We start from the raw sequence: 20,716 nt of genomic DNA on the forward strand, positions 1-20,716 counted from the left end.
ACCATCTTTTTACATTGTGATCATATGTCATACACTCATTGACTCATACTCCCTAGTCCCTACTTTGTTCAAATATAAGACAGTAGAATAAGGTATGGTTTAATATGTGCAAATTTGTTTATGGCATGATAATCAATGTTTCAGACAGACAGAGTATGGAAAAATAAAAGTGTCTCTAATTTATATGAATTTGCAGGTTCCTGAGATGGGGAATTTGGTAGAACAATGTGATGCATAGCATAACTGTTTCGAGAATCCAGTCAGTTGCTCGTTACTTTCTGTTATGTTGGCGTATGGTGGCTGCTGCTGCATTTGGTGTGGAAGGTAAATCCAATTCTATTTCACATCATGTCAAAAACATATTTGAGGTTGATTAAGGTTTTGTACCTTTGTTTTTATTTCTCCTGTGTTACTTGCATAGTATTTAATTATGGTAGCTGTTTGGTATTATAAAGCAACTTGAGACTTAGTACATGATCCCGGTATCTTCCATCTATCTATAAGTGTGTAATCATTATAAGTCTATCAAGTTTTAGACTTCCCCACGCCAATTTAACTGCAAATCAAACTGTAAACATCAGTATGCCAACTCTTTTACTTGCCTTCCAAATTGACAATCTGCACCCTGAAAAACATTCCGGCTCACGGAACTGTGCTGCTGAAACTAATGGTCAAAAGTTTCATGTTTTAAGTGATAAATTCCCTTCCCTAGGTTTATTGACTATTTTAATTGGTCATTGGGAAATCTCTTTCACATTTCTGTTGGGGATTGGCCTAAGGGGAATAACAATCTAGATTTCTAGATTGTGCAATTTACTGATGCTATAAATAAGGGAGAGTAGACAAAGATAGTTGGTTAATAGAAGGAAATGAGATTCCAAAAATGCTATAAATAAGGGAGAGTAGACAAAGAGAGAGGCAATCAAAATTTGAAATTGTTGCCTTAGCTTAGTCTACTCTTGGTAGTTTATCAGGCCACTCGAAAGCTTTACATTCTATCCTTTATTATAGCTGTAATTCAGAACAATAAATCTAAATTTCTCTCTTCAACTTTTAATTCCCACTCTAGAAACGCAGTTCATAATATTATTCAAATACAAAGAAAATCACAAGCTAAACTTGCTCAACAGCTACACAGAAGTAATGTTACATGTAATTACAGAATTTCATTAGATATCTTTTTTATTTAGTATTTGGCCTGTGGTAAGAATAGACTGCATAAAAGCTCTGTATGGCAGTCAGTAACAATAGAGTGATAGCAGCACATAGTGAGATGATAGCACAAGGATTATTAAAATATTTGTGAATCAGGCTTGCTCGCCATATATTTCTTCTCTTGCTGTAGTAAGCATTCACTTCTTTAGATAATTTTGCATAGTAACCATCATGTACATTCACTAGCATATCCTTAGATATGCTCTTGAACATGTCAACAGCTTGAGTATCATCTCCGAGAATGATTCCATGACGGTAAAGGTGGCTTACATCTTCTGGGGATTTTATCAAGCATTCCATGAAGCTCACATATGATGCAATCACAGACTCACTTAACTTCAGATGACATTGCTCAAAGGCTGCTACATTCAGGAGGATGGTCAGTGTACTATCATGTATCCAAATTGGAGGGATTTCAAGAACCCCACTCTTGAACTTGATGTCCAAGAAACAGCTGGTGTTATGTTTCCTGAAAGTTACTCCTCCCTTTTTGAGCTCAGTGACCCTATGTATGACTTGTTCATGGCTTGAAAGACTATCTGTGCCTTTTGCGTCATGTAGGCAATGTAGCCACCACTTCAAAGCCCCAGGAACAAGCTTATCACATACCCTTCTAATCCAATGAATTTCTTGTATATTACTGGAATCCTGTTGAGGCATTAGAGGCAGTAGACTTCGTCTAAAAACATCAAGGACATGAAGACATTCATCCTGCTTGATTGAACGTTTCAATTCATTGAACTCGTTTACCGATGGTCTTATACCTGTCATGGTGGTTCAGAAGTAAAGTGTGTTTCAGAGACTATATTATGAGATGCATAATCACTTAATCACACTGTTATATCAATCACACACTACATGCTTTCTCTATGCTCAAAAGATCTATTAAACATCAAATTCCAAGATTACCTGACAGCAATTTAGGATTGAAGAACCTTAGAACTATATCCAAAGGCTGGTCATTTTGGTGCTGATTACCAACCATGCTCATTAACTTAAGTAGCTTGTCAATTATAAAAAGTGGAATTTGGTTTTCCAGCATTACCATGTCTAACACAATGTCTTCAATAATTCTCTTATTAGAGAAAATAGTGTTGCCGCCCTTTGTCCCTTTAGCTGGATAACATCTGAGGAGCTCAAGGATGAAGCAGCCATCAAGGACCATCATCTCAACAAACTCATTGCTGCTAAGCTCGACTTGTTTGACTTGTTGCTGATAACAAGCTCGCGCTTGATCTTCAACTTGTTTGATTGTCTCAAGGTAAAGGTTTAGGTCCTGACCTGTGCGTTCTAGGATCTGGTGCAGAGCGACCCTCTTGTGGAGATCCATATCCCGAACTTGTTTACTACCGATATGGTATGGCCCTATGGATACAGTCTGGGGCTCATAGACTTTTTTGCTCTCTAGGTTATCTCTTATGCGATGAGGCATTCGATATATGCAAAACTTTTCTGATGAATTTTTTGAAATATACTGCAGGGCGTCCTTGAGTTTTTCCTGAATGGATATCACCCACTCTAGCTGCTCTTTAGAATACATTATTCTTCTATTTCGGACCCTCTGGTGTTTCCTTGCTTGTCAAGCTTTAGTGAGGATCAACAGACATATGCTAATAATATCTAAAAATATTACAGGATTGATGTTATCATGTGAATATGTCCTTTCTGAATAAGATAAGATCAAAATTTTCTCACCCTTAGAACATGGAAATTGGATTACTTAAATCAACTGATCAAATCAAAATACATCAGTTGTTTGACATTTCTTTGCTTAGCTCTTTGTTAAACTGCAAGTTGCTTCCTGCGAAGGGCTAATTGCACTTGATTAAACCAATGATCAAGATTCAAGGCCACATGATTTTTTAATTATTGTTGTAGTAGTTATGCTATCTATTAAGATATAATAAATGTAACACCAAAGGCAAAAAAGTCCACATTTTTTAAGTTTAAAAAATGATACCAGAAATTTCCAGAAGATGATCTCTACCTTTTAGAGTTGAATTGGCCAGACATAGGATCCTGTATTTTTGTAATGGTCAATTCAAGTAAATTGTAGTAGGGGATCTGTTATCTCGGTGGCTGGTACAGAAAGACCTATCCTGAAGAGTATGCAAATTCCCATTATTCAGTCACTTCTGTCCCTGATGAACAAAGACGTATTCTGTGAGACTGAGAGGGCCGCTCAGAGGGGAAACTATGAGGGTACCTGCTGGCCAGTATCGGCGGTTAAGTTTCCTCTACTAGATGATGATTGGATGGATGATATAGACAGGGGAAATGATCAGCAAGATGACAAGGGTGATGGTCAAATTGACGACCAAGAGAAAAGCGTAAGTTTGGTATCCTATGCATACATACCTGTCTTGAATTTACTTGCTTCAAAACCTCAGGAAAACTAATTTTTCTCCCTTCATTCCCAGGCCAGATTGGATGTTGCTTTCCTTGCTTTGCAGGGAGTCTTTAAACTGGCTCCCTAGATTTCAAAATCCAAAGGGCTAATCAGAATAAGGACATAATGGCCATTTATGATTTATACAAAAGATTCTGTATTCTTCTCTATAATTTCAGGCGGGCATGCTGTAAGCCTGTCAGAGTGATTTGCATTTGTTTTAAGCACAGTGATTATGTTGTTTTTTACTACACGTTGTCATGACGCAGACACCTCTCTTGCTTCATTGACTCTATATATTCACCGTTATCAAGATTAATATATATGTATTGTGTGCTAGATTGGTCCATTCTATCATCTTTTCATTTTATCTTCCAATAGTACAATTCTTTGGGGGCTACAAGAATATGTCTGCTTATAACTCTTACTGTTTTATTTGGTCTCATCTCAATGAATTCTTTTAGTAATTTTCCACTGGCATTATGATGTATTTGTGATATGCATGCCAATCTCTTTTTGCCTTCCAAAATTTTTACTGACAATCTTGTGTTTGGCAACCTGAAACAATCCTGTACACTGACCTGTACTGTGCTACTGAAATCAATGCCTGACAGTTTCATGTTTAAGAAGCAGCGCAGTCCGTGAGACTTAGAAATAGCTGGGCAGACTTCAATCCCTTCACTGTATCTTTTGCCTAGATCTATGACTGACTCCGACTAACCTTGGTCATCATTTCATTTAGTTTAAGTGATGGGCTCCAACTCCTAGGCTAATTGACTTTCTGTTTAAGGAGGAAGATAGTCGGTCTGTAGAGGAAATCAAGAATCACAAAGGAAGAGAGGCATCCAGAAAATTGAATTGTTGTTTTAGCTTAGTGTAGCTCTTGTGAGTGAATTATGCCACTCGAAAGCTTGATATTCTATCCTTATTTAGCTGTATTTCAGAATTATTACTATGTATTATAGATCTCTCTCCTAACATCTAATTTTTGTTCTAGAAATCTCAGTTCATTAGATTTTCCAAATATATTACAAAGAAAAGAACATGTTCTACATATATATTCAATCATCTACAAGGAAGTAATACTGCAACTCATACAAGTGCATATCATCATGGTCACAGAAATTCATAGGATATCTTTTGTACGAAGTATTAGATTAAGAATTCAGCCTGTAGTAAGCATAAACAGCATAGAAGCTCTGTATGGCAGTAAGAAACAATAGAATAATAGCAGCAACCAGTGAGATGATAGCCCAAGGATTATAAAAATACTTGTGAAGCAGACTTGCTCGCCATCTATTTCTTCTCTGGTTGTAGTAAGCATTCACTTGCTTGGATAATTTTACATAGTAACCACCATGTGCATCCACTAACATTTCTGTAGAAATGCTCTTGAACATGTCAACAACTTCTGAATCATGTCCAAGAAGATGCTGAATGATTCCACAATGGTGAAGGTGGCACACATCTTCTGGGGATTTTATTAAGCATTCCATGAAGACCACATATGAAGCAATTACAGCATCACTTATCTTCAGATGACAGCTCTCAAAGGCCGTTACATTCAGGAGGGTGGTCATTGTACTATCTTGTATACAAATTGGAGATATTTCAAGAACCCTGCTCTTGAACCTGATGTCCCAAAAACAGCTGGTGTTCCGCTTCCTGAATTTTACTCCTCCTTCTAGCTATGAGCTCAGTGACTTTATGTATGACTTGTCCATCCCTTAAATTTCTATATGGGGTATTATTGGCGTGTAGACGCTGTAGCCACTGCTTCAGAGACCCAGGGACAAGCTTATCACATTCCCTCCATTGGAATCCATACCTGTACGAGGTATCCTGTTGAGGCATTAAATGGAGTAAACTTCGCCTGAAAACATCAAGGATATGAAGGTACTCTTCTTGGTTAAGCTCATGTTTTAATGCATCGAATTCTTTCTTTGACATAGATTTACCTGTCAAAATGGATATGAAGATGAAGGTGTATCAGTACTATATGTTGAGATGCTTAATGAGACAAATCAGTGATTTTTTTGAGTCTGTTTTTTGTTTTTTTTCTTTTTCTTTTTTTGAGTCTTTTTGTAAGGAAGTTGCTCACAGCTTTTATGCATATACTGCAGTAAGATATATCATTTATATGTTACTTATTGTAAATGAAAAAAGAGAAAAACAAATTAAATATAAATTGAGGATAATATTGATGCATACTAAGATAAATATTTCTCTATGTTCTATTGTTCAGAAGAGATTCAACACTAAATTCCAAGTTTACCTGTCAACCATCTAGGATTGAAGATGTTCAGAGCTAAACTAACAGAGCTGTCCTTAAGGTGCACATCATTAGGATTACCAGCCATGTTCATTAGCTTAAGTAGCCTGTCAATTATGGAAAGTGGAATTTGGTTTTCCAGCATTACCATGTCTAGCACCATGTCTTCAACAATTCTCTTATTAGAGAAAATAGTGTTGCTGCTCGCTGTCCCTCTATCCGGATAAAATAGGAAGAGCTCAAGGATGAAGCAACCATCAAGGACTATCATCTCTACAAACTTATTGCTGCTGAGCTCGACTTGTTGCTGATAACAAGCTCGCGCTTGTTCTTCAACTTCTCTGATGGTATCAAGGTAAAGGTTTAGGTCCTGACCTGTGCGTTCTAGAATCTGGTACAAAGTGACCCACTTGTGGAAATCCATATCTAGAACTTGTTCACTACCATTATGGTATGGCCCTATGGATACAGTATGGGGCTCATAGGAAAACCTGCTCTCTTGGACATCCCTTATGCGACGAGGCATTTGATATATGCACCATTTTCCCCATGGTTTTCTTGAGAATCCATTTTTCTTCTCTTTCAGATCTTCTGGTAGTTGCTGCTAGACTGCTAGTCAACCTTTGGTGGAGAAACATGTGCAAATATCTTAAAAAATTACAGAAATGATATAATTATGTGAATATGCTGCAGAATTAGATTGGATCAAGTATTTTTACCCTTAGAACATGTGAATGGATGTGAATCACGTGATCAAACTACATTAGTCGTCTTAACTACTTTTGTTTAACTCCAAGTTAGGCCCTGTTCTTTTGAGCTTTTGGGCAGAGCAGAGCAGATTTCAGCAAAGTAGATTATTATTATTATTATTATTATTATTATTATTATTAATTAGAGCAGAGCAGATTGAAGCAGAGCAGAGCAGCTCTAAGAACGGGGCCTTAACATGCTAGCTGCTTTCCGCGCAGGTCTAACTTCACTTAATTAAACCAATGCTCAAGAATCGAGGTCAACCTTTCTTTGTTTTACTCTAAGTCAACGGCTAGTTGCTTCCCTTGCAGTGCTAATTGCACTTGATTAAATTAATGCTAAAAAATCAAGGTCAAGGTAATTATTATATTAATACTATACTGGTTTTTGCTATCTATTAAGATATTATATGTGTAGCATACAAATCATATATATCCACACAATTGGTTTTGAAAATAACACCAGGGCATTTCAGAAGATCTCTTCATTCTTTTTAAGAGTTGAATTGGTCTGAGGAGCATAATAAGTTCAAACTTGCAGCCCTGCAGCACATAAGGGTCCTGTAAGTTTGTAACAGTTGGTTCAGTAGTCGAGTTAAATTTGGGAATCTACTTCCTATGGCTGGTACTGAAAGAACTGTTCTGCAGGGAATACAAAATACCAGCAGTCAGTCACTTCTGCCTCTGGAAGTAGACGAAACATCTCGAGTTTTATCAGTTGATCAAGTAAGGATGAAGTTAACTGCTGCTCTTTTTTTAATACTGTTACAAATACTAACCGATTAAATATATTTTTGCGGTATATATATCTATTACTATATGAACATGCAAGCTAAATTGATGTTAAATTGCTTCGTTTACCAAAATACTAATATTTTTTTTTACACATTTTTTTTCTTCTCATATTTACCTACTCTCAGAGCAACTATCACATTTACCAAAATATTAGAATACAACTACTCTCATTTTTTTACCAAATTATCACCTACTCCCAAAGCATTTCTGTAATAACTGCGTTAAAATAGCCAACGTAACCAGCATTATGGAACAATGGGAGTACTTGGTTAAAGTATTATCTTTAAATTTAACTCCTAATAATGCACAACTATAGTGCTAAAAGAATATAGTGTGTTTGACATTCTGAAACTGTCTGATGCATGCACCTCAGCTGAAGTCAGATGATTGCGAGGCATCTGACCCTTCAGATAATCACCAGGATGATCAGATTGATGAAATAGTGTGTCCTCTAAGTTGGGCTTGGTTCTGGGCCGATGATCAGCATGCACCTCTGCTGAAGTCAGATGATTGCAAGGCATCTGACCCTTCAGATAATCAGCAGGATGAACAGATTGATGAAAGAATTCGTCCTCTAGCTAGGGCTGATGATCAGCAGGATTATGAGGGAGGTAGAAAATCAGAAGCACTGTCTAAGGTGCCTCGGCTTGGTGTTAGGGGGCGTAAAGAAAAAGATGAACGCATAGCAGTACGCCGAGTACCAAGATATCAGACCCCAGGTAACCCAGGTGAAAGGTGTTTGGATATTGGACAGAGTGAGGAATTCAGGGAACCTGTCAATAATGCAAGGTTTCCTCTACTAGATGAGGATCTAATTGATGAAAGAGGTCGGCCTCTACGAAGTGATTATGGAGGAGGTATACGTAGAAGATTGACTGACAACAACAATCAAGGTCAAACCCGAATTGCATCCAGAGGCCTCCCAATTCCTCTCCAGATGAAATCCAACCTCAAGCAGGTAAAACATCATTTTATTTGTGATTAAGTACTCTTCAGTCTTCATTTAGTCAAGTATAAACTTTATCTGCATTGTCACATCTTCTGCTTAGTATTGTATACGCCTTGGCTAAACTGATGGTTGAGGCCTAAGAATATGTTTTATACTCTATCATAGGCAAAGAGAGAGGCATCCATAATATGATAGTCAGATAGTGTTGTCTTAGGCTCTTAGCTATGTCTATATCTTGGTAGTTTATCAGGCCACTAAATAGCTTTACATTCTATCCATTATTTTCTGTAATTCAGAACTATCCATTATTTTCTCTCTTGAACTTTTATTTCTTGTTCTAGAATTCTCAACTCATAACATTTTCCTAATGCATTATAAAGAAAATAACAAGTTTTATACATTCTTAATCAGATACAAGAAGTAATGATAGAAGTGTTTAGTGCTCATAAAGAGCTCACAGGAATTCTTTTTTATTAGATTAAGGATTTGGCCTATAGTAAGAATATACAGCATATTGAGCTTGAAATTTTCTGACCCTTGGAACACAGAATATGGTTGTGAATCATGTGATCAAAGTCATCAAACTACATTAGTCTTCTGATCATCTGACCTATCTTTGTTCAACTTAAAGTTACTCTGCAATTTGCTTTTTGCATAGGGCTAATTGCACTTGATTAAACTAATGCTCGAGATTTGGGGTCAACACGAGTCTTTAATTAATGTTGCAATAAGTGCACTATCCATTAAGATATAATATCTCTGAAATTAGTCCAAATTTGGTAGGTTTTGAAAATGACAGCAGCAAATCTCAAAAAAAATCTCCTCTTTAGAGTTGAATAAGCAACATATTAAGTTAAATTGAGTTAAACTTGCAATCCTGCAAAAGGCTAATGATCAGCTGAGTAGAAGTTGAGGTTCTGCTATCTCTATGGCTGGTATTGAAAGAACTGTCCTGAAGGGAATACAGAATCCCAGCAGTCAATCACCTCTACATTTGGAAGTTGACGAAACGCCTCATCTTTCATCAGTCAACCAAGTAAGGCTGAAGGTAATTGCTGCTATTTTCTTAATTAAATTTAGTGAATGTTTTCTACATATTTTGTCACTCAAAGTTTATAGAGAACCTCGCAAATCTGTCTGTCTAGTGTCTACTTGGTATAGATACATCATACTGGTTTGTTTGAGTCCATAGAATTCTTTTACAGAGAGTTAATTATTCCGTGACATTCGAATGTATTTTAGTATATTTGTTGCGTATGACATACTTGGACATTTACTCTGATTAGAGAGCAAAAAAGAAAATAAGTGGTAAAATCTAACATCTCTGGTGCTTTGCATTCTCCCCAGCCTAAAGTATCAAAGTTCGATTCATGGGAGAGTGAAGAAAACTGCTCAGTTTACTTTGACAATGCAGGAAAAAAGAAGAATAATAGTAGACTGGTGATAAATCCAGGTGACCCTCAAGATGGAGACCCAAGAGCAGATCCGGAGGAGCAGCAATATGAAGTCCCCCGGTTAGCTCTAGATCCTCCTGCACTAGCTAAATCAGAAGCGCGGTCTAAGGTGGTGCCACAGTTTGGCGTTTGGGAGGGTGAAGGTGAAGCTGGTTATAACCGGTGGTGGTTTGTCAATGTTTGGATGAAAATTAAGAATTGGGTCGTGAACAGATACAAATCCCTCGTAAATTATTGTCTTCATGGAGAACGTCAAATATTAACGCTTCAATCTGGTTTGGATGATGGAAATAGTGAGTTCGGTGGATCTCCTATCAATTATGCAAGGTATCCTCTACTGGATGATGAAGATTTCATTGCTGAAAGAGCTCGGTCTCTACCTATGGATAATGGGGGATGTAGAAGGCTAATAGTTAAGAAAAGTGACAATAATAATGTTGGTCAAACTGAAATTGCATCCCGGGGTTTCCGAAATCCTATTAATGGATCTCCTACTTCTCTCGAGACAGAATCCAACCTCATACAGGTAACACTTCAGTCTTCTTTTGATGAATAAGCAACCTTTGTATTTGTCAGATCATGTTTGTGTGACACAAATCTCATCGGTTAGCTTTGGCTTTGGCTTTATTCCCCTGTATATATTATGGTTTCCTTCGTTCTGCTTAAATTTATATATGTAGGCAACCAGCAGACTAGTCTTTAACAATGACACGCCTGCATCCTGTCACCTGTTAACTGATCACCGTAAACAACAGAAAAAGGTTATGTATACATATTTCTTTTGAATGTACTTAATTACTCGCGTCAAAAAATAAATAAAATCCTTTCTACTTACTCCTTTTTGGCTCCTTTCTCAGATTGGATCTTGGCTTTCTTGGTTTAAAAGAGGAAGAAAGAAAACAACTAAACAAGGATGAAGGACAGGTAGTTTCTTGAGGCGATTATAGACTGTCAAGACTGATCGATGTATTTGTGTTGTGTATGGCATACTTTGTTCCTTTTTGCAATCCAATGTACTGAAGTTTGCTATCTTGGAGAGAGTAACTTCTGTTTTTCTCCCGTAGCTTGTTTGTCTAAATCAAACTAACTAACCTTTTGATGTAATCGTTAAGCGATTAAGGTTCATCAAAAGCGGATTGGATACAATATGTATAAATAACTTCCAAGAATCACAATTTATATGCATTAACAATTAATTCGATTTAATTTCAATTATAAATGCAGACATTGGTAATTCAGAGTTTTTTTTTTTTTGATTTATTATTATTATTATTATTTTACAAGAGACTAAGCTTGATAAAGTTAAAAAAAAAAAAAAAAAAAAAGAAAAAAAAAAAGAAAAAAAAAAGGGTGTTTAAGGTGATGAAACTTAAAATTGAAGATGAAAATTAATAAATTACATTAAGCCAAAAGCTGAGAAATTTTCCAAGATATGCTCTTGAACATGTCAACAACTTCAGTATCATTTCCAAGAAGATGCTGAATGATTCCACAATGGTGAAGGTGGCCCACGTCTTCTGGGGATTTTATCAAGCATTCCATGAAGACCACATATGATGCAATCACAACATCACTTATCTTCAGATGACAGTGCTCAAAGGCTGTTAAATTCAGGAGGATGGTCATTGTACTATCTTGTATCCAAATTGAAGGGATTTCAAGAATCCCATTCTTGAACCTTATATCCCAGAAACAGTTGGTGTTCCTCTTCCTGAATTTTACTCCCCCCTCTCTGAGCTCTGTGACTCTATGTATGACTTGTCCACCCCTTGAAATTCTGTTTGAGGCTTTGTTCGCATGTTGGCGCTGTAGCCACTGCTTCAGGGATCCAGGGACAAGCTTATCAAATTCTCTCCATCGTAATCTATACATGTACAATGTATCCTGTTGAGGCCTTAAATGAAGCAGACTTTGCCTGAAAAAATCAAGGACATGAAGGCACTCTTTCTGCTCGATTGAAATTTTCAATTCATTGAACTCTTCCTTTGACATAGATTTACCTATCATGGTGGATATGAAGAAAAAGTTGTATCAGGTACTGTATGCTGAGATGCTTAATCAGTTAATCAAACTATGTTAATGATATTTTTCAGTCCTTTTGTAATGAAGTTGCTCACAGCTTCTATACAAATATTGCAGAGTAAGATATATCTGTTTTTTTTTTTTTTTTTTTCCTTACCCGTCTTCTAAATTATAAATCATAAGAGGAGGAAAATTTTGATACTTATTTAGACATAAATCTTTTATGTTCAGATATGAATATATGATGAGTTTGTATATTTCATGTATTTACAATATTTTTGTTTTGTAAACAAACACATTTTTCTCTATGTTCAGAAGATCTATTCAACACTAAATCCCAAGCTTACCTGTCAGCCATCTAGGATTGAAGAAGTTCAATGCCAAATCAATAACCTGATTATTATGGTGCGCATTAGCAGGATTAACAGCCGTGTTCATTAGCTTAAGTAGCCTGTCAATTATGAAAAGTGGAATTTTGTTTTCAAGCATTACTATGGCCCTGTTTGGTAGTTAGCTTATTTGGGGTATATTAGCTTATTTGACTAACTTTAGCTGATTGACTAGTCAAACAAGCTAATACAAGTGTTTGGTACTAAGCTTATTGAAAGAGCTTATTCCACTAAATAAGCTCTTTTTGAAAAAGCTCATTTTAGGAGCTTTTTCAATTAGCTTATTCATTAATTATTGTGAAATTACACTTATAACCTCATTTAATTTAAAATCCTATCTAAACTACCTACCCCACAATTAGCTTATTGGTCATTTTACATACTCATTCACCTTTAAGCTATCAGCTATTTACCAAACACTTTTATATAATCAGTTAATACAATAAGTTAGTCAAATCAGTTAATAAAATCAACTAGTCAAAATCAGCTAACTCAATCGGCTTCAGCTTTCAGCTTTCAGCTTTCTCCCAAACAGGGCCTATGTCTAGCACTATGTCTTCAACAATTCTCTTGTTAGAGAAAATAGGGTTGCAGGTCAGTGTCCCTCTAGCTGGATAGCATTGTAAGAGCTCGAGGATAAAGCAACCATCAAGGACCATCATCTCTACAAACTTATCTGCTGGTCAACCTTTAGTGATGATCAAAAAACATATGCAGGTAATGTCTAAAAATATTACTAGAATGATGTTATCATTTGAATAAGTCCTTTCAGAATAAGATAAAGATCCAAATTCTCACCCTTAGAACAGGGGTATTGATTGCGAATCATGTACACTACTACATTAGTCATCTGACCTTTCTTTGCTGCTTTCCGCGTAGAACTAATTGCAGTTGATCAAGTCAATGCTCAATACTCAGGTCAACGTAATTCTTTATTGATGAAACATACAAGGAAAATTTCAGAGTAATTTCACAATTGACACCAGGAAATTTAAGATCTCTTCCCTTAAGTGCTGAATTTGTCCGAGGAACATATTAAGTTAAATTGAGTTAAAACTGCAGCCCTGCAAAAGGAGGATCCTGTAACTTTGTGACGGTCAGTTAAAGTTGGAGATCCTGCTATCTCTATGGCTGGTACTGAAAAACCTGTCTTGAAGGGTATGCAAAATCCCAGCAGTCAGTCATCTCAATTTTCATCGGTCAACCATAAAAGGATGGTAAAGGTAACTATTGCTCTATTTTTTTACAGCGATTTTTTCCAATCTATTTTCTATTATGACCCCTTTTTGGTTTAATGTAAAACATTTTTCAATGGAAAATTTGTTTTCATGGAAAATTAGTTTTCATGGAAAACATATTTTCAAGGAAAAACATAATTGCAAATTAGTTTTCCTTTGTTTGGTTGCATACAAGAAAAATCCAAGAAAAATAAAAATAAATAAATAAATAAGAGAGGAAATGTAAGGATGAATTAGAGGGAAGTACAAAAAAAGGAGGTAAGGAGGAGTGAGGAAAATGTTGCTTCCCAGGAAAAAATAAAAATAAGAAAGTTTAGGAAGGTATTAGGATGATAAATATTGATAAGTGTTTTGGGACAGCTTAGGAGTTAGAAAGCTAAATTGGGTGGGAAATGAATCCACACCTCTTGAAAGTCCAATCCTATCCATACGGAATTGAATCTATTCCATACTCAATTTCTTAAAAAAATGGATTTTCTAATTGAATCAGATTAAGAACTGTTGGGTTTGAGAATGTAGAAAACGATTCAAGAAGGCTAGGGGGTGCATAGCTTAGGAGTTTAAGCTTTGGGCTATTGCTTGGTGTTAAGCAAGGGTGGATGACAAAGGGCTAACTTCAAATGGGTATATCTCAAGATCTAGAAGTCATATTGAGATAATTCAAATTGGAGATGATAGCTCGTCTCAAGAGATTTCCAACGACTGGTCATAAGCTCGATTTGGTCGAGAATCGAGGGAGTTATGGCTATTTTAAGAAGAGTTGTCCGTGCAGTGCGATAGTTCGACCGAACTATGGAAAGTTCGGTCGAACCTAGTTGCTTCTAAGTATTTGAGGCAGATTGTGTAGCCTTTTGATTTCTAGGGTAGGTTCGGTTGAACCAAGGAAGAAATTCGACCGAACCACCTCATTTTCGACCGATCTCCAGAGTTCGGTCGAACCGTAGAGCCCCTGTTCAGCGACGCGAATTCTTTATTTCGCTCGGGATGTAATCTTATCCGTTGATCTTCTTGCACTATATATACTCTTGTATTGTCATTGTAATAGAGTGAATGAAATAGCATGAAGGGAAAAGATGTAGAGAGAGAAAGCCTCATGTAAACCCAAACACTTAGGGTTTGAGTGTTTGAGAGGGAAAGTTTGGGTTGGGCGCTTTAATGGTGATTGAAGCTTGTAAACTACTCTTTATCAAATTGTTACTCCATAGTGGCCTAAATTGGTGGGTTTTTCTCCGGTTTTTCGGGTTTCCCACGGTAAATTCCCCTTGTCTCGTTTATTACTTGTTTTTCCGTCTTCGTTGTTGTTAATTATCGTTAATCGCAAACTTAGCTAGTACATTCGTAATCCCTTTCAAGAACATAATTTTATTTTTTGAGAGAAACAGATTAAGAACGTTTAATTCCAAAAAAAAAAAAAAAATTGAATAAACCAATGGAGACATAATAACAGTTGACCAAAGGGACGACAGGATCTTGTTGGATTCGTCTCATAAAATACTTTTACAATATCAACTATTTATAATTTTTACTCTTACACAATTATAGATATCACCCATACATGGTGCGAATCAATTCCACTTTGAAGGAGGGGTGGATGAGATTCAAATCCGTAACCTTTATATCACGCTGGCTCTTGATATCATGTTAGTGGACCATTTCAACCAAATGCATAAGCGAATGATTGAGACCCAGAAATATGTTTTATACTCTATCAAACTTGACTACTAATTTTAGTACAAGCAACTATATTATTTGTGAGCTCATTTTTGTGTGACACAAATCTCATTCGTTGGTTTAGCTTTTGCATATAATCCATTTTTATTTTTATTTAAAAAAAAAAAAAAAAAAAAAAACATATTGCTTGCATTAGTTGCATTCCCCTGTACTATTGTTAGGAAGTTCTTCTGCTTAATTTATTTTTCTCACCCTTACACCAGCTAAACGCAAGGGCATCACCAGAGAATGAGGCTCAGATGAACTCACCAAGTAAGGTGCGGCCAAAGTATCCACAGCACCGTCCGTACAATCCGTTCCTACGTGGTTGCAAAGTATCTAGAACACATTGGAATGATAGAGAAAGAAAGGAATCTGTCAATCATGCAAGGTTTCCTCTATTGGATGAAGCTTTGATTGCTGAAAGAGGTGGGAGTCTATCTACGGATTATGGGGGAGGTCAAAGACCATCAGTTAGTCAAACTGGAATTAGATCATCACGGGGCTTCCCAATTTCTAATACTGCATCTACTACTCTCCAGACAGGATCAACACCCCAGGTAAAACTTCAGTTTGCACATACTTAGGACTTGTTCTCTTCAACTTATTTCAGATACTTATTACTTATTCCTTAATAAATTTAGATCAGATCAGAAAATTCAGATCAGACCAGATCAAAACTTTTGACTATCATTTACTTATTGCTAAATATCGTTAATTGCGTATTAAATGATTTTATAAAAATTACATATTTAAAAAGTTCGTAATGAGACGAATCTAATAAGATCCGTTTTGATAATATTTTTCTATATAGATTAGTATTAAAATGCCGTTAAAGTTTAGTCAAATTGTTAAATCATATCAGATCAGAAAAATTCAGATCAGACCTTAAAAAATTCAGACCAGACCTACTTGTTTTAGGTGAAGAGAACAAGTCACTCTTCATTCAATCATCATTTAATGGGGCCAACTGTGATTACTACTTTCTTTACGAGGGTGCCTCAGTTTCTCATGATGAGAAACAAAATTTGTTTCTCACATGGCATCTTCGTAAATAAGTCAACAACTTTATTCAACTTTATTCAATTGTGGAGTCCACAATAATGAAAAAGTTGTTAATTTATTCACGAAAATGCCCCCATGAGAAATAAATTTCGTTTCTCACCATGAGAAACTAGAAATTTCCCTTTCTTTACAAGTAACTGTTATTTGAAAGCTCATTTTTGTGTACAAGAACATTAAAAATATGTTTGCTATAGTTTTAAAAGCAGGTTCATACTTGAACTTGTGGCAACTTTTATGAGGAATAGGGATAAATTAAAGAGGGTTCTTTATTCGGTATAGGTAAATGATAAGGACATAGAGAGGGAAATTTTGAAAAATCACAAAGTCTCATTTGTGGCTGGCCACACCGTGTGGTAAGAGTTACTTAGTAGTATAATATGGGTTATTTGATATGTATGTAGTGTTAAAGGGGTTACTTCGTCATTTCATCAGTGTTATTGGGGTTACTTAGTTAGTGTTATAGGGGTTACTTGGTCAGTGTTACATGGGTTATTTTGTTTTTTTTATAAGTGGTCACGTGGTGTGGCTACCCATACATAAGACAGACTGTTGGAAAATAGATGAAAATATGATGGTTGTGATAAGATTTTTTGCTTTTTTTGTAAGAATAGATAATCAATTAAGCCACAAACTTTGAGTACAATATCATATCATATACTTCCTCCATTTCAGAATGATGCTCTTGTTTTGTAAATCGATGCAAATTTTTACCCATTTTTTACTGTAAATATCTTTAATCTCACACTAGCAAAAATTATAAAAGTTAGATATTAATAATCCACTCACCAAGACGAATAAAACTAGACCCCACATGATTATATTTGTTCTTATAAGATTAAGAGAAATTTAGAAGATAAGTTTTTTTGAAGAAAACTAAAGGTAAAAGATTCCAAACAAGAATATCATTGTGGAACGGAGGGAATAACTAATATATAAAGCTAAACTTTTAGCTTTATGTATAAAATAAAGAATATTACATACAATAAAAGAATATAACTTAAAAATAAATGGGCAAATACAAGTTTATGTGCCAGATAAACTAATTTTTGTTAATCTGATGACATTTTTGTAAATATATTGAAAAAACGTGGTCATTTATTCAGTATTTTTGGTGAGCTGTCAAATTACTGTTTGTAACTTGTTTTTACTGTTTGGTAAGGAAATTACACATGTACCTCTCAACTAGTACATGAAAAGACACATGTACCCTTCCACTAGTACTTGAAAAAGACGATTATAATAAAATAACATTACATATAAATATAAAAGAATTTTTTTTTTTTTTTTTGAAAAAGAACGTTACATATAAATAATAAATAATGAAAAAATGCTAATACCCAAACCCATGGAAGAAGATGTTGAAAACAATGGTAATACCAAAAATTCAAATAATCAAGTAATTTCATGATAATAAAGCTTTATATGAACAACAGACATTATCACAAAACACCAAATATAGGTAAAACTAACAAGCAAAGAGATAGTTCACTATTAAAGCACAACCTAGGGTTTCATATTCATGAAGTAGAACAAAGAAAAAAAAGTCGTACCTCAAATGAGTAGAAAGCTCTTGTAAAGTGAATTAATAGTGGAAATCAAGCAGGTTGAACACTCAATTGCAAGTTCTTTAGCCAAAATCAGAAGTATCCAAAATTCTCAAATCATGAAAAATCCGAAAATTTGATTGTCAAATTTGGATTTTAGAGTGTAAAATTAGTATGAATGTGTTGACTTAAGCACATAAAAAACTATAAAAATAAAAAAATTAGAGGGAGAGGAGAGAGTATTGAAGAGAGAGAAAATGAATGGATAAAATAAACATTACATACTCCATATAAAATAAAGAACATTACAAATAAATGAGGCTTCATAAAAAAAATAAAAATAAAAAAAAATAAAAACATTAGGGTTCGTTTGGCATTACTGTGCTTTTCTGTTTATCGGTTTTTTGTTTTCTAAAAGTATATGATATGTGTCCCATAATGAATCAAAAATTATATAAACTTATCAAAATTATGATAATTTTGAAAACTGACAACAGAAAAGTGGAAACACCTTTTTTTTGTTTCCTGTTTTTGGTTTTTGATTTAAAAAAAAAAAAACTGAAAACTGAAAACCAAAACTGATGTCAAACAAGCCCTTAAATTTGTGTTTTTTTATTTATATGTAATGTACTTCCAATTGTACCATGCATATGATACACCCCTCTAGCAATCTACCATACTATTTGTGGATATATTTGGATAATTATTTAGGGTAAAAGGAGAACTTAAGAGTCTTTTATGTTAAAAAGGAAAATTAGCAAAAGTTAGTATTAATTTTGTGAAGACAGCCTCTAAAACCAATTCACAAAAAACAGGTTTCTTTTATGTTAAAATGGAAAGCATGCAGCGGAAATTTGTACCAGTATTAATTTTGTTATGGCAGCCTCTTTGAACTCTTTTTTTTTAACAAGGGTAGCATACTAGCATGTGCTACCCGTTGTGCGTTCGTGGTTGTGTTAAAATTTGTCATATCTCGTTTTTATATTAAGGTCCGGTTGCTTACGCCCTACAACCTAATATATTAGAAGTTTGTGTTCTCGGAATGTCACTTTTAAGGATGAGGATCTTACAGAACTTGTCACTCGTGAAAGGTTTCCTCTAGTGGATGAGGATTTGATTGATGATAGAGGTCGGCCTTTACTTAGGGATTATGGGGGAGGTAGAAGAGTTGAGCAAAGTAATGACAATAATGTTGGTCGAACTGGAATTCCTCTCCAGACAAAAACCAACATCATGCAGGTAAATCAACGTCAGCTGTCAACTGATCAAAAGAATAAGGTAAGTCTATTTCCCTTTAGTGTTCATGCGTCATAAATAACCAAAACATCTACCTTCTTCGTTTCTAATTTTATTTTTATTTTTTTTCCAGATTGGAACTTTGTTTTCTTGGTTTAGAAAACGAGGTAAACAAAAATGACGCGCAATAGCTGGGGACATGTATTTAGTTATTGAAGCGATAATAGCATGGATTGAAATTAAAACCATAACTTCTGCTAGTCTTTAAATAGGCTTCCTAGATTGTAAAACCTTAATGCTAATCAGAATAAGGACACATAGTTTCCATTTATTTCCCTTGACTTGTATTGGCTTGGCTATAAAGCATGCATGTACTGTAATTTTTTTTTGCATTTGTTCTGAGGACAGTTATTTTGCTGCTTCTTTTCTCTTCTTTTATCGAATCATGTGATTTTTCATAGGGGCTAAAGTATCAAGTCCCAACAGTTAGTCAAGTTGTTAACCATGTAGTCATAATATGATCAATGCAGATACTAACAGTTAGTCAAGTTGTTAACCATGTAGTCATAATATATGATCAATGCAGATACCTCTCTTCCTACGCCTTAAAAGTTGACATGTTGCTTCGTCAACTTCTGTAAAACGCTTTGTTTGATAGCAAAGAAGGAAGGAAAAGAAGGGGAGGGAAAATGGAGGAAGGGAAGGGAAAAGAAAGGGAGGGGGAGGTGAGCTCCATTTTCCCTCCAAATCTCTTTTATTTTGGAGAGATTATGCTTATTAAAGAGAGAGGGAAAATGGATCCCTCCCTCTCCTTCCCCTTCCTTCTCCCAAATCTTTTATCCAAACAAGAGATTTTGTCCCTCTCCATTTCTCTTCTCTTCCTTTCCTTCCATTTCTTCCTATCCAAACAAAGTGTAAGTGTTGTTAGGGATGAAATCGTGTTAGGAACAAAGGTAAGGATCTATGCAAAAACATAAGAGATGAACTAGGAACACGCACACACATTTCATTAACACTAAGGGGGCGTTTGGTTGGTGTATTTTTTGAATTGGAAACGGATTCGATTAACCAATACCGTTACCATGTGTTTGGTTTGAAGGCATGGTAACAATTACCATTACCTAAGGGTAATGATTACCCCTTGTTTGTTACCTCTCAAAAACCTGGGGTAACAAATACCCTTTTCCTCCTCTTAACAAATACCCTCTTCTATGGTTAAACCAAACAAATGAAAAGGTGTTACCATTACCTAAGGGTAATGATTACCCCTTGTTTGTTACCTCTCAAAAACCTGGGGTAACAAATACCTTTTTCCTCCTCTTAACAAATACCCTTTTAGGTAATAACTAAATGATTCTCTAATGTAATTGAGTGTGACCCTTTTAGGTAATAACTAAATGATTCTCTAATGTAATTGAGTGTCACACTGTCACATCTCAAATAGTATATACACATTGGTTTGTAGTGGATGAGATTCGAGCCCGTGACTTTTGTGTCACACTGGCTTTGATACCATGTTAGAGGATCATCTCAACCAAAAAACTTAAACAGATAGTTGAGGCCTATAAATATATTTTATACTCTATCATTAACTCTATCGAGTTATTTTATTCAATGGAAAGTTATACAACGACTAATATACCAATTATTGCAAAGATAATTTTAAGCAATACAACTAGTTATTGGCCC

General features: G+C 35.3%; 3 protein-coding genes and 1 pseudogene across 3 annotated transcripts; 1 reads left to right on the forward strand and 3 right to left on the reverse strand.

Annotated features, from left to right (window-relative positions):
- Positions 1–1,182: 1,182 nt before the first annotated feature.
- Positions 1,183–2,755, reverse strand: LOC145625376 (UPF0481 protein At3g47200-like). The gene is made up of 2 exons (XM_081678433.1): positions 2,125–2,755; positions 1,183–1,979 (listed from the first exon to the last, which is right to left on the reverse strand). Exons 1-2 carry the CDS (start codon positions 2,753–2,755, stop codon positions 1,183–1,185), a joined length of 1,428 nt encoding a protein of 475 aa, XP_081534559.1.
- Positions 2,756–4,719: 1,964 nt separating this feature from the next.
- On the reverse strand, positions 4,720–7,179 carry LOC145625377 (UPF0481 protein At3g47200-like; annotated as a pseudogene).
- A 3,955-nt stretch (positions 7,180–11,134) lies between these two features.
- On the reverse strand, positions 11,135–13,084 carry LOC145625378 (UPF0481 protein At3g47200-like). Its single transcript, XM_081678434.1, has 4 exons — positions 13,033–13,084; positions 12,773–12,910; positions 12,193–12,336; positions 11,135–11,823 (listed from the first exon to the last, which is right to left on the reverse strand). The coding sequence occupies exons 1-4, from the start codon at positions 13,082–13,084 to the stop codon at positions 11,225–11,227; spliced, it is 933 nt and encodes a 310-aa protein (XP_081534560.1). The 3' UTR covers positions 11,135–11,224.
- Positions 13,014–15,769, forward strand: LOC145625379 (uncharacterized). Its single transcript, XM_081678435.1, has 2 exons — positions 13,014–13,457; positions 15,407–15,769. Exons 1-2 carry the CDS (start codon positions 13,362–13,364, stop codon positions 15,767–15,769), a joined length of 459 nt encoding a protein of 152 aa, XP_081534561.1. The 5' UTR covers positions 13,014–13,361.
- The last annotated feature ends 4,947 nt before the right edge of the window (positions 15,770–20,716 follow it).

This window comes from Chenopodium album, chromosome 3 (genome assembly GCF_948465745.1).
Source record: "Chenopodium album chromosome 3, dcCheAlbu1.1, whole genome shotgun sequence".
Taxonomy (NCBI): Eukaryota; Viridiplantae; Streptophyta; class Magnoliopsida; order Caryophyllales; family Amaranthaceae; genus Chenopodium; species Chenopodium album.

Coding starts and splice junctions, on each gene's coding strand:
- LOC145625376 (XM_081678433.1), bottom strand. CDS start 2,755: ATGTATTCTAAAGAGCAGCTAGAGTGGGTGATATCCATTCAGGAAAAA. Junction 1,980..2,124: donor CAATCCTAAATTGCTGTCAG/GTAATCTTGGAA, acceptor CCACCATGACAG/GTATAAGACCATCGGTAAAC.
- LOC145625378 (XM_081678434.1), bottom strand. CDS start 13,084: ATGACTAATGTAGTAGTGTACATGATTCGCAATCAATACCCCTGTTCT. Junction 12,337..12,772: donor AGACATAGTGCTAGACATAG/GCCCTGTTTGGG, acceptor ACAGGGCCATAG/TAATGCTTGAAAACAAAATT. Junction 11,824..12,192: donor CAATCCTAGATGGCTGACAG/GTAAGCTTGGGA, acceptor CCACCATGATAG/GTAAATCTATGTCAAAGGAA.
- LOC145625379 (XM_081678435.1), top strand. CDS start 13,362: ATGGCTGGTACTGAAAAACCTGTCTTGAAGGGTATGCAAAATCCCAGC. Junction 13,458..15,406: donor ACCATAAAAGGATGGTAAAG/GTAACTATTGCT, acceptor CCCTTACACCAG/CTAAACGCAAGGGCATCACC.